Source organism: Aquarana catesbeiana, linkage group LG08 (genome assembly GCF_042186555.1).
Source record: "Aquarana catesbeiana isolate 2022-GZ linkage group LG08, ASM4218655v1, whole genome shotgun sequence".
Lineage (NCBI taxonomy): Eukaryota > Metazoa > Chordata > Amphibia > Anura > Ranidae > Aquarana > Aquarana catesbeiana.
Window position 1 is genome coordinate 290,672,609 of NC_133331.1, and position 14,217 is coordinate 290,686,825.

The 14,217-nt window shown below is 46.2% G+C and overlaps 1 protein-coding gene across 2 annotated transcripts; it reads right to left on the reverse strand.

Annotated features, from left to right (window-relative positions):
• Positions 1-4,086: 4,086 nt before the first annotated feature.
• Positions 4,087-13,496, reverse strand: LOC141104732 (uncharacterized). 2 transcript variants are annotated; one of them, XM_073594432.1, is made up of 6 exons: positions 8,312-13,496; positions 7,568-7,679; positions 7,035-7,450; positions 6,703-6,837; positions 6,493-6,616; positions 4,087-5,612 (listed from the first exon to the last, which is right to left on the reverse strand). In XM_073594432.1, the coding sequence occupies exons 3-6, from the start codon at positions 7,188-7,190 to the stop codon at positions 4,966-4,968; spliced, it is 1,062 nt and encodes a 353-aa protein (XP_073450533.1). In that variant the 5' UTR covers positions 7,191-7,450; positions 7,568-7,679; positions 8,312-13,496; the 3' UTR covers positions 4,087-4,965. The 2 variants fall into 2 exon arrangements, with proteins under 2 accessions (XP_073450533.1, XP_073450532.1); XM_073594431.1 differs by having other exon boundaries at positions 4,087-5,615; positions 8,312-13,495.
• Positions 13,497-14,217: the final 721 nt, after the last annotated feature.

The following is a 14,217-nucleotide window of genomic DNA, read 5'->3' on the forward strand; positions in this document are numbered from 1 at the left end:
TCAAATACCTTTTCGGTGGACTGGCTAATAATAGTCACATTCAACTGGACTTGTTCTGTAATGTTGAGGATGTTTCCCTGCCCATCAAAGTAGCTTCCTTGGCCCTGACCTCTCTGACGAAGCCCCAGTGGGTGGGGCAAAATGCATCAGAGGGTTGGTATCAGTGGGAGGAATAGTGCCCTATCGTTGGTGTCAGTGGGAGGAATAGTGCCCTATCGTTGGTGTCAGTGGGAGGAATAGTGCCCTATCGTTGGTGTCAGTGGGAGGAATAGTGCCCCATCGTTGGTGTCAGTGGGAGGAATAGTGCCCCATCATTGGTGTCAGTGGGAGGAATAGTGCCCTATCGTTGGTGTCAGTGGGAGGAATAGTGCCCTATCGTTGGTGTCAGTGGGAGGAATAGTGCCCTATCATTGGTATCAGTGGGAGGATTAGAACCATCATTGGTGTCACTGGGAGGAATAGCACCATCATTGGTGTCAGTGGGAGGAAGAGTGCCTCGTTGTCTTTGTCAGTGGCAGGAACTATGCCCCACTGTTGGTAACAGTGAGGGGAATAATGGCCCAAGGGCCAGATAAAAGCAGGCAAAGGGCTAAGGACCACTGCCTTAGACAACCTTGCCTTGTGTCTTGTTTCTAGTGAACCTTGAACTCTTTGCTCCTCCCATGAACTTTTTACTTCAGCCATGCCTTTGCACTTCCTGTTTGCCAGATTATTGTGTTCTCTCCAGCCAATATCTCGCTCTTGTCACTCCTGCTGCCATCCATATCTTCGCTACCACTCGTTACCGACATTTGGCTTGTTCCTCGACTATGCTTTCTCTTCTTGATCCTTACCTTCTATATCTGCTACTAGACCCCGGCTTGCCTTACTTCCTGGTTGGGCGATCCTGAGGACCGTGATCTGGTATGTTAATGTAGCAAAACCCATCTTCACCATCAGGAGCTCTGGTGAACACCGGTTAGTACTTAGACCCCCCGCACCTCAAGTGAGCCCGCCTCATCCGCCAGGGTGGCTTGGTTGTGTACTTATCCCACTGGTTGATGGGAGACTCTCTACTGCTATAGATACTGGTCTCCGAGCCTGACCCCTGACCATGATAAAACCACAGAATAGTGAAGCTTAAATTCTTACAACAAATTGAACAGCATCTGTTTGTGCCAATTAACTTGACTATAAAGCTACTGTATGACTTATCTGTCAGTCTGAGAACTAGGAAAGTACACAGGTGCGCATCCCTAGCATGGGACATTCAGCTTAAGGACTTAAAAAGTAGTGTTGCTGTCACAAAGTGGAAAATAAACTAGGCATTCTTTGGGTGGTTTTATCTTCCATAAATATTTTATTTTATGAGCAGTTTACAAGTAAAAAATAGGAAAAAACTGAAAATATATATGTATATATGAAACAGCTAAGATCTATAATACATACCTCTACCCCGCTCATCTCAGGGACCCCTGTTTTTGGGTAATCACTTTCCCATCTCCACCATTCATCGATAAAATTAGATAAGGGTTGACATTTTTCATCCCCAGAGGATATAAATGTAAAAATGTAAAGCCCAGCTCCAGTCCCAGCAGACCCCTCCCCCACCAAACTTTGAAACACTCATTAAAAAAAAATTCTATCTGTACCATTTTTTTAAGGTTCCTATGGCCAGGTCCTTTGGCCACACAGATCTTCTTCACCTTCCTCTTCCTCAGGCATTGGGTGACTTCAAAAGCTGTGAGAGTGGTGCAAGGTAAAAACATATTGCCTCTAAATGCAGCATTATCCTGGCAGTCCAGGACAGGAGGAGGAACATTGACTCCCTGGGCTCACAGGAAGTGGGATGATTGATGCTGGAAGTAAATAAGTAAAGAGGGGAGGGGGAGAGGCTGCAGAGACACAGACACAAAGGAGAGGGGAGGGGGAGAGGCTGCAGAGACACAGTAATACAGGAGAGGGGAGGGAGAGGCTGCAGAGACACAGTCACACAGGAGAGGGGAGGGGGAGAGGCTGCAGAGACACAGTAATACAGGAGAGGGGAGAGAGAGAGGCTGCAGAGACACAGTCACACAGGAGAGGGGAGGGAGAGGCTGCAGAGACACAGTCACACAGGAGAAGGGAGGGGGAGATGCTGCAGAGACACAGTCACACAGGAGAGGGGAGAGGCTGCAGAGACACAGTCACACAGGAGAGGGGAGGGGGTGGCTGCAGAGACACAGTAATACAGGAGAGGGAAGGGGGAGAGGCTGCAGAGACACAGTCACACAGGAGAGGGGAGGGGGAGAGGCTGCAGAGACACAGTCACACAGGAGAGGGGAGGGGGAGAGGCTGCAGAGACACAGTCACACAGGAGAAGGGAGGGGGAGATGCTGCAGAGACACAGTCACACAGGAGAGGGGAGAGGCTGCAGAGACACAGTCACACAGGAGAGGGGAGGGGGTGGCTGCAGAGACACAGTCACACAGAAGAGGGGAGGGGGAGAGGCTGCAGAGACACAGTCACACAGGAGAGGGGAGGGGGAGAGGCTGCAGAGACACAGTCACACAGGAGATGGGAGGGGGAGATGCTGCAGAGACATAGTCACATAGGAGAGGGGAGAGGCTGCAGAGACAGAGTCACACAGGAGAGGGGAGGGGGAGAGGCTGCAGAGACACAGTCACACAGGAGATGGGAGGGGTAGAGGCTGCAGAGACACAGTCAAACAGGAGAAGGGAGGGGGAGATGCTGCAGAGACACAGTCACACAGGAGAGGGGAGGGGGAGAGGCTGCAGAGACAGAGTCACATAGGAGAAGGGAGGGGGGAGAGGCTGCAGAGACACGGTCACACAGGAGAGGGGAGGGGGAGATGCTGCAGAGACACAGTCACACAGGAGAGGAGAGGGGAGAAGCTGCAGAGACACAGTCACACAGGAGAGGGGAGGGGGAGATGCTGCAGAGACACAGTCAAACAGGAGAAGGGAGGGGGAGATGCTGCAGAGACACAGTAATACAGGAGAGGGAAGGGGGAGAGGCTGCAGAGACACAGTCACACAGGAGAGGGGAGGGGGAGAGGCTGCAGAGACACAGTCACACAGGAGAGGGGAGGGGGAGAGGCTGCAGAGACACAGTCACACAGGAGAAGGGAGGGGGAGATGCTGCAGAGACACAGTCACACAGGAGAGGGGAGAGGCTGCAGAGACACAGTCACACAGGAGAGGGGAGGGGGTGGCTGCAGAGACACAGTCACACAGAAGAGGGGAGGGGGAGAGGCTGCAGAGACACAGTCACACAGGAGAGGGGAGGGGGAGAGGCTGCAGAGACACAGTCACACAGGAGATGGGAGGGGGAGATGCTGCAGAGACATAGTCACATAGGAGAGGGGAGAGGCTGCAGAGACAGAGTCACACAGGAGAGGGGAGGGGGAGAGGCTGCAGAGACACAGTCACACAGGAGATGGGAGGGGTAGAGGCTGCAGAGACACAGTCACGCACGAGAGGGGAGGGGGAGAGGCTGCAGAGACACAGTCAAACAGGAGAAGGGAGGGGGAGATGCTGCAGAGACACAGTCACACAGGAGAGGGGAGGGGGAGAGGCTGCAGAGACAGAGTCACATAGGAGAAGGGAGGGGGGAGAGGCTGCAGAGACACGGTCACACAGGAGAGGGGAGGGGGAGATGCTGCAGAGACACAGTCACACAGGAGAGGAGAGGGGAGAAGCTGCAGAGACACAGTCACACAGGAGAGGGGAGGGGGAGATGCTGCAGAGACACAGTCACACAGGAGAGGGGAGGGGGAGAGGCTGCAGAGACACAGTCACACAGGAGAAGGGAAGGGGAGAGGCTGCAGAGACACAGTCACACAGGAGAGGGGAGGGGGAGATGCTGCAGAGACACAGTAACACAGGAGAGGGGAGGGAGAGGCTGCAGAGACACAGTCACACAGGAGAAGGGAGGGGGAGAGGCTGCAGAGACACAGTAACACAGGAGAGGGGAGGAAGAGAGGCTGCAGAGACACAGTCACACAGGAGAGGGTAGGGGGAGAGGCTGCAGACACACAGTCACACAGGAGAGGGGAGGGGGAGAGGCTGCAGAGACACAGTCAGACAGGAGAGGGGAGGGGGGAGAGGCTGCAGAGACACAGTCACACAGGAGAGGGGAGGATGCAGAGACACAGTCACACAGCAGAGGGGAGGGGGGAGAGGCTGCAGAGACACAGTCACACAGGAGGGGGGAGAGGCTGCAGAGACACAGTCACACAGGAGGGGGGAGAGGCTGCAGAGACACAGTCACACAGGAGGGGGGAGAGGCTGCAGAGACACAGTCACACAGGAGAGGGGAGGGGGAGAGGCTGCAGAGACACAGTCACACAGGAGAGGGGAGGAGGAGAGGCTGCAGAGACACAGTCACACAGGAGGGGGGAGAGGCTGCAGAGACACAGTCACACAGGAGATGGGAGGGGGAGAGGCTGCAGAGACACAGTCACAAAGGAGAGGGGAGAGGCTGCAGAGACACAGTCACACAGGAGGGGGGAGAGGCTGCAGAGACACAGTCACACAGGAGGGGGGAGAGGCTGCAGAGACACAGTCACACAGGAGGGGGGAGAGGCTGCAGAGACACAGTCACACAGGAGAGGGGAGGGGGAGAGGCTGCAGAGACACAGTCACAAAGGAGAGGGGAGAGGCTGCAGAGACACAGTCACACATGAGAGGGGAGGAGGAGAGGATGCAGAGACACAGTCACACATGAGAGGGGAGGAGGGGAGGATGCAGAGACACAGTCACACAGCAGAGGGGAGGGGGGAGAGGCTGCAGAGACACAGTCACACTGAAGAGGGGAGGGGGAGAGGCTGCAGAGACACAGTCACACAGGGGAGGTGAAAGGTAAGGGCCAAGTGCTCACTCCACCTAACAAAATAAGTATCTGTATTTGTGGAAAACCCAGGGTGCTTAAATTAGAAGAGAAAAAAGGTGCTTGCAATTTGCAGATAGTCCCCCATGAGGTACATCACCTACACTCCAGGCTCTCTGGAACTATGTACCTCTCTCTAGCACTGTGATCTCTCAGGTATAGATCAAATTCAGATTTTGTTTTGAACGATTTCCCACAACTTGAGCATGAAAATGGAAATTTCCCCCTATGAGTTCTCATGAGATGATTGAGAAGGTGTGCTTTCTGCTTAAAGCATAACCCGCAGTCTGAACATGAAAAAGGACGCTCACCCGTGTGACCTCCCTGGTGTTTACAAAGGTCTCTTTCCTGACTAAAACATTTCCCACACTCTGAACATGCGAAAGATCCCTCAGGTCTGCTTCGTGTGAAGTCCAGATTCTTTAGGAACAATTTCTCACACTCTGTACATGAAGAGTTCTTTCTGTCCCTATGGGTTCGCTTGTGTTTTACAAGGGTGTCTTTACGGGAGAAACATTTCCCACACTCTAAACATGTAAAAGGTTTCTCACCCGTGTGAACCGGGAGGTGTCTCGTCAGCTGACTTTTGTCTTTAAAATACTTCCCGCACTCACACACAAAAATTTCTCCCATGTGACAGCTCAGATGCTTGGTGAGGTCCCATCTGTCCGTGAAAGATTTATCGCACTTTGGGCAGGGATATACTTCACTGTAGAGTTTTGTATGAGTGAAATTGTATCCATCTGCTGGAAAGAGATTTACTTTTACTTTGGTTAATGTAAAAACTATTTACCTCATTTGTTGGGAACATGATATTATATTGAGGAATGGAGATGGACCTTTCATATGGTGTACAGTATCTCCTCCTCATTTGTTGGGAACATGACATTATATTGAGGAATGGAGATGGACCTTTCATATGGTGTACAGTATCTCCTCCTCATTTGTTGGGAACATGACATTATATTGAGGAATGGAGATGGACCTCTCATATGGTGTACAGTATCTCCTCCTCATTTGTTGGGAACATGACATTATATTGAGGAATGGAGATGGACCTTTCATATGGTGTACAGTATCTCCTCCTCATTTGTTGGGAACATGACATTATATTGAGGAATGGAGATGGACCTTTCATATGGTGTACAGTATCTCTGCCTCATTTGGTGGGAACATGACATTATATTGAGGAATGGAGATGGACCTTTCATATGGTGTACAGTATCTCCTCCTCATTTGTTGGGAACATGACATTATAATGAGGAATGGAGATGGACCTTTCATATGGTGTACAGTATCTCCTCCTCATTTGTTGGGAACATGACGTTATATTGAGGAATGGAGATGGACCTTTCATATGGTGTACAGTATCTCCTCCTCATTTGTTGGGAACATGACGTTATATTGAGGAATGGAGATGGACCTTTCATATGATATTCAGGATTTCCACCTCATTTGTTGGCAACATGATGTCTGAAGATAGCAGACAAGTGTAATTGGAGGATGTGTAGAAAATTCTGACATTCCATTTTCAAATTCTTTTTTACTCAAGTTTAAAATCACTAGTGAGCTCTTCCTCTCAAGCTTTGCTGGCCTATCACTCCCATTCCAGATTCCTCTTACCTGGTGATGTGTTTGGCAGTTGATACTCCATCATGACGTCCTTGTAGAGATCCTTGTGTCCTTCTAAATACTCCCACTCCTCCATGGAGAAATAGACAGTGACATCCTGACACCTTATAGGAACCTGACACACACAATGATACAGTCACCATCCAGACACATCCCTTGTCTGTTACTGGATAATGTCCCAGAATTCCCGGCACCGCTCACCTCTCCTGTCAGCAGCTCAATTATCTTGTTGGTGACTTCTAGAATCTTCAGCATGTTGTTTCTCTCTAAGGTAAAAGAGTTAGGAGGAGGCACTGTGATGGTCACCTGGTCACCAGACTTCACAGGAGGAAAATTCTGTAAAGACCAAAGTTAATGTAAAATTACATTCCCAGAATCCTCCTCATCTGCCTAGTAGGAATTGTGCTTATTTAAGACTTTATTTGTCAAGTCTTTTTTTTAAATACCAAAATCTCTGTATTTTCTACCTTCACGATTAGGTCTATGTAAAAAAGATAAGTCATGTCATTGGACCCTCTGGGAAATCTCCTTACCTCTCCAATCAGAAGGTAGATGATCTCCAAGGACAACTTATGTATTTTCTTATTCAAGTGAATTTTCTTTTTTACACAACTTAAAATCTGCTGATTGTCCATCATGACGTCCTTGTAGAGATCCTTGTGTCGTTCTAAATACTCCCACTCCTCCATGGAGAAATAGACAGTGACATCCTGACACCTTATAGGAACCTGACACACACAATGATACAGTCACCATCCAGACACATCTCTTGTCTGTTACTGGATAATGTCCCAGAATTCCCGGCACCGCTCACCTCTCCTGTCAGCAGCTCCATCATCTTCTTGGTGACTTCTAGAATCTTCTTGCCATTGTTTAGTTTAATCATCAAAGAGCGAGGTGGAGGCACTGTAAAGGTAAGTTGGTCTTCATCCTTCAGAGGAGGAAAAATCTGTATGGAAAAAGCAACTGTGATGTTGGGTTCCTCCTAGAACTGTCCCCATCCCTCTGGTCAAGTCAAAGTTTTATTAAAAGGGATATTATGTGACTCTCCCAGATTCCTCCTCACCTCTCCAGTCAACAGAAAGATGACCTCAAGGGTGAGGTTTATTATCTTCTCAGTCATTTGACTCCACTGCTTCTCCATCCTGCTTGATCTTTGCTATATACAGGGCATATTTCTGTAGATGGATAATTACATGAGATATAAATCAGTAGAAAAAACAGCAGCTCTGGATGGACAGTTGGATAAATGGCTCAATATTTATAATGTATCTGGTCTATAAACCAGAGGCTCTTGATGGACAGTTAGATAAATGGTTCTATATTAAGGATGTATCCACTCTATAAACCAGAGGCTCTGGATGGACAGTTGTAGAAATGGTCCTATATTTAGGATGTATCCGGTCTATAAACCAGAGGCTCTGGATGGACAGTTGTAGAAATGGTCCTATATTTAGGATGTATCTGGTCTATAAACCAGAGGCTCTGGATAGACAGTTGGATAAATGGTTCTATATTTAGGATGTATCTGGTCTATAAACCAGAGGCTCTGGATAGACAGTTGGATAAGTGGCTCTATATTTAAAATGTATCCTGTCTATAAACCAGAGGCTCTAGATGGACACTCGGATAAATAACTCTACATTTAGGATGTATCTGTATGTACTGTACATATTATGACTATATATATATATATATATATATATATATATATATATATATTTTATTAGGTAGAGGACAGACCCAATGGGAAGATAACTGAGCCTAAATATAAAATAATAGCAAAATAAAGTAATATATTTTTTTTTACCTCCTCTGCTGCCAGTTCCAGCAATGTCTTTTCTTTACTTCCTCCCAACTCAACTTTAAACCAGAAATTACTATCTTTATGTTACGTCACTTCCTTTCTCTGTGCGGTCCACTTAAAATACCTGAGCTCTCCATCTTGTGGAGAGTACGATAGTTGCAGGCTTTGTAATTTCTCAGTTTTATCAGTGAGTCCTCTTCTGGCTAATGTTCTAATCTATGTTGACCCTTACATGGATTATAACTGTAGCCTCGAATAAAGAGAAATACCAAAAGAAACCCATAATGTCCTTCTTACCAGACTCTTCTGTCTAAGGAAGTTGTGTTACAGCTTTGTAACTTTATGGGAAAATCATTACTTTTTGCTTCTCTTGTAGCTTTCACTGCTCGTGTTTGAATGAAAACATAAAAAATACAACTTGTAAAAAAATAACTAAATCCAAAAATGGTGAAATCATGGACACGGATGGTTCTCCATTATGATGTGAATAGGTGTCCACAAACATCCTCATGGAGAACACAGTCTCTATCATCCTCAGAGGACATAGCTCTTATCCTCCTCATGAAGAACACAGTTTCTATCATCCTTAGGGAACACTGTCCCTGTCATCCTCATGGAAAACACAGTCCCTATCCTCATGGAAAACACAGTCCCCATCCTCATGGAAAACACAGTCCCCATCCTCATGGAAAACACAGTCCCCATCCTCATGGAGAACACAGTCTATATCATCTACATGAACACAGTCTATTATCCTTGGAGGACATAGCTCCTATCATCCTTGGAGATGATTGTCCCTGTCACCCTCATGGAGAACACAGTCCTCATCCTCATGGAGAACACAGTCACTATCACCCTCATCAAGAACACAGTTTCTATCATCCTCAGAGAACACTGTCCCTGTCATCCTCACGGAGAACACAGTCCTCAACTTCATTGTGAACACAGTCACCATGATCCTCATGGAGAACACAGTCTCTATCAACCTCACGGGAACGCAGTCTCCTCTTATCCTCATGGAGAACACAGTTTCTGTCATCCTCGGAGAACACTGTCCCTGTCAGCTTCATGGCGAACACAGTCCTCATCCTCATGGAGTACACAGTCTCTGTCATACTCATGGAGAACACAGTCCCTATCATCCTCATGGAGAACGCTTTCCTCAGCCTCAAGGAGAACACAGTCACTATCATCCTCATGGAAAACACAGGCTCTAACACACAGGCTCTAACATCCTCATGGAGAACACTGTCCCTATCATCCTCATGAAGAACACAGTCACTATCATCCTTGTGTAGAACACAGTCCTTATCCTCATGGAAAACACAGTCTATGTCATCTTCATGTAGAACACAGTTCCTATCTTCCTCGAAAAGAACAGTTTCTATCATCCTCGAAAAGAATACATTCCCTATCATCTTCATAGAGAACACAGTTCCTATCAACCTTCAAAAAGAACAGTCTCTATCATCCTCATGGTCACCACAGTGTTTTAAAGAGACCAGTCACACCACTGGAGGGACCCTGAACCCCTAGACTGCATGAGCATTTAACCCCCCACTACAAGGGTAGATTTTGGCTAATTGCTGGAGTTGGGCTTAAATATTGATGGTTATTTACCAGAACACTATTATCAGGTATGCTTGACTGATTGGGTTATCCAAGCACCATCTCCCAACCATATATAGGAAAAAAACAAACCATATATAAAGTATTTAAGAAGTATATATAGAGAATATGCCCATGATGATGTTACAGTTTATTTATGATCTGAATATAACCTAACAACTAAAGATTTTAACAAATTATAGAACTACCTACCCTTTCTAGAATAACCATAATCTTTTGTCACATTTTAATAGTTGTGGGTTCCTCTTGAGATATCCCAGACAGTTCCCTCTCCATGCTGGGTGTTAGTTCATATTTTTTAGTTACCCCTTGACCTTACTATGCTTTGCATGTAAACATGGCTAATGCTCCATATGCCTGATTATTATTTCTGAATATGACATTATAGATATCACTTTCTTTGGTAGTCTGTGAAACGCGTTGAGATGGTCACCCTCATCCCACTGCTGGAATCTGTGCAAATGGATTGCAAACATCTTTGAATGCTTCAGAATGGAACAATATGGATACATTTTATTGTAATATTGGGAAAAGGGGGAACAAGAACAGGGAGAAAATGTACTGAATGCATCTGAATTGGCCTTTTACTTATTCCAGCGTCAGCTCCTTCTTCAGTTTATGTGCAAATAAAGAGGTGTAGCACTATCATCAAATTAAACTAAAAGTGTAATTAAATAAAAAAAATCAACATGAAATATATTGTCTCTTGTGTCTTCTTTAACATCCCACGTCCATGAATATGCATTTCTATATTATATCCCCTTCACTCCTCCACCGTCTATGACCAACCACCACCAGTTGTGCTCTCACCTGAAGTATATGATCCTCATAAAATGTTTCTGTCCCCTTTAAATGGGATCCTCTTTTCCTGCAGCCCACTTATACTCCACCTCTCTGATCCAAAGGTATGGCCCCTTTAACCACTTCAATACTGGGCACTTTCACCCCCTTCCTGCCCAGGCCAATTTTCAGCTTTCAGCTCTGTCACACTTTGAATGACCATTGCGTGGCCATGCAGTGCTGCACCCAAACTACATTTTTATAATTTTTGTAATTAAGTTTTAAGTGTAATTATTAAATAAAAAAAATCAACATGAAATATATTGTCTCTTGTGTCTTCTTTAACATACCACATCCATGAATATGCATTTCTATGTTTTAACCCCTTCACTCCTCCACCGTCTGTGACCAACCACCACCAGTTGTGCTCTCACCTGAAGTATATGATCCTCATAAAATGTTTCCATCCTCTTTAAATGGGATCCTCTTTTCCTGCAGCCCACTTATACTCCACCTCTCTGATCCAAAGGTATGGCCCCTTTAACCACTTCAATACCGGGCACTTTCACCCCCTTCCTGCCCAGGCCAATTTTCAGCTTTCAGCGCTTTCACACTTTGAATGACCATGCAGTGGCCATGCAGTGCTGCACCCAAACTAAATTTGTATAACTTTTTTGGAGACAGAGCTTTCTTTTGGTGGTATTTAATCACCACTGGGTGTTTTTTTCGCTAAACAAATTTAAAAAGTCCAAAAATTTTGAAAAAAAACTGTTTTATTAGTTTCTGTTATCAAATTTTATAAATGCTGTAAGTATTTTTTCTCCTTCACTGATGGGCTCTGATAGGCTGCACTGATGAGGTGGCACTAATGGGCACTGATGAGGAGGCAGGCATATGCAGCACTGATGGGCTCTGATAGGCTGCACTTATGAGGTGGCACTAATGAGGAGGCACACATATGCAGCAAGGATGGGCACTGATAGGCAGCACTTGTGGGCACTCATAGTCTCCACTGATGAGGCAGCACTGATGAGGGACTAATATGCAGCACTGATGGGCACTAAAGAGGTGGCACTGATGAGGAGGCATGAATATGCAGCACTGATGGGCACTGATAGGCAGCAGTTATGGGCAGCACTGATGAGGTGGCACTAATGAGGAGGCGTGCATATGCAGCACGGATGGGCACTGATAGGCAGCACTGATAAGCAGCACTTATGGGCAGCACTGATAGTCTGCACTGATGAGGGACTAATATGCAGCACTGATGGGCACTGATAGGTAGCACTGAAGACGTGGCACTAATGGGAACTGATGAGGTGGCATGAATATGCAGCACTGATTGGCACTGATGAGGAAGCACTGATGAGGAGAGACTAATATGCAGCAATGATATGCAGCAGTAATGGGCATTGATAGGCAGCACTAATGGGCACTGATATGCAGCACTAATGGGCACTGATAGGCAGCACTGATGGGCAATTATAGGCACTGATGGATGGCACAAATAGGCAGCACTGATGAAGAGGCACTGACAGGCATCACTGATGGTCACTGATTGACATAAATGATGGGCACTGATTGGCATCACTGATCACTGTAAGGAAAGCCACTTATCGGCTGATAACTAGCACTTCCTATTTACACTGTGGTCACCTGTGATTGGACACAGCTGATCACATGGTAAAGAGCCTACGTCATTGGTTTTGTCCTTATTGCCACGCTGGGCACCCCCGGGGGGCATGTATGAGCTGCTCATTCTGAAGGACGTCATATGACGTCCACGCAGAATGGGAAAGCCACTGCCTGGCTGTCAATTTGCTATAGGCCAGGTGGGGAGTGGTCAAACGGCATTCATCCACCTTCAGGGTCCTTGGCTCTCCTCTCCTCCACATTATAGTGTCACCATAAAAACATTAAGTGCTTTATAATAAAATTAAAAACTTTCCCCCAAAGGAAGTCACATGTCCTGGTGACGAAACACGTCGGGCGGGGCTTTTGGATGACTTCAGCATGGTATTCATGCATACAGGAAGTTCCATACTAGCTACCAGCTGGATGATAGCTATCAATGTAGTCCTTGTGTTGTTATGCCATATTTTGTGGGTACGCTGTTGTACACCCTTGAATTTGGGGTTTTATTTATTTGATGGGTTAGAAATTTGCTTTAATTTGACGATAAAGCACTATGGAGCATTTATTGTTTTTATGGTGGAGGAGGAGAGGAGAGCAGAGGACACTAAAGGTGGATGACTACCATTTAAAGGGACCATAAGTCGAAAAATAGACGTTGAAGAGGGCGGGGGAAATGTTCAACCTGCATGACCCAAGAAATTTCTCAACAATAGATCACCAGGAAATGCTTGGGGCATATTTAAACCCAAGAACAAAATTGTAATATATATTGTAGATGACCGGTCCTTAGATGTGGTGGCTGCATTTTTTTTTTCAGTCTTTTCCCGGGGATCACGTTAGTAACACACTTCCTATCCTAGGGTGACAACGCTCCCTCACTGTACTGTGTCTATGAAGAAGCAGCGTTGTCACCCAAGGACTTCCCCCTCCAACCCTTATCATTGGGTCCTTGTACTTTTCTATGCAATGCAGGCAGATGATGGAAGGCGGGAGGGGGCCAGAAGAGTGCTGTACAGCTCCCTGCCTCAGTACTCCTCTCAGTCCTCATGCAAGCAGTAGGAGGAGTTATGTAAATATCAAAATATGGTGCCTTGAAAAAGTATTCATACCCCTTGAAATTTTCCACATTTTGTCATGTTACAACCAAAAAAAAACTTCAATGGGATTTTATGTGATAGACCAACACAAAGTGGCACATAATTGTGAAGTGGAAGGAAAATGATGAATGGTTTTCAACATTTTTTTACAAATATGTGAAAAGTGTGGGGGGGGGTATTTGTATTCAGCCCCCTTTACTCTGATACCCCTAACTAAAATCTAGTGGAACCAATTGCCTTCAGAAGTCACCTAATTAGTAAATAGAGTCCACCTGTGTGTCATTTAATCTCAGTATAAATACAGCTGTTCTGTGAAGCCCTCAGAGGTTTGTTAGAGAACCTTAGTGAACAAACAGCATCATGAAGGCCAAGGAACACACCAGACAGGTCAGTGATAAAGTTGTGGAGAAGTATAAAGCAGGGTTAGGTTATAAAAAAAATCTCCCAAGCTTTGAACATCTCACGGAGCTCTGTTCAATCCATCATCCGAAAATGGAAAGAGTATGGCACAACTGCAAACCTACCAAGACATGGCCGTCCACCTAAACCAGGGGTCTTCAAAGTACGGCCCTCCAGTTGTTCAAGAACTACAATTCCCATCATGCCTAGTCATGTCTGTGAATGTCAGAGTTTTACAATGCCTCATGGGACGTGTAGTTCTGCAACAGCTGGAGGGCCGTAGTTTGAGGATCCCTGACCTAAACTGACCGGCCGAGCAAGGAGAGCATTCATCAGAGAAGCAGCCAATAGGCCCATGATAACTCTGGA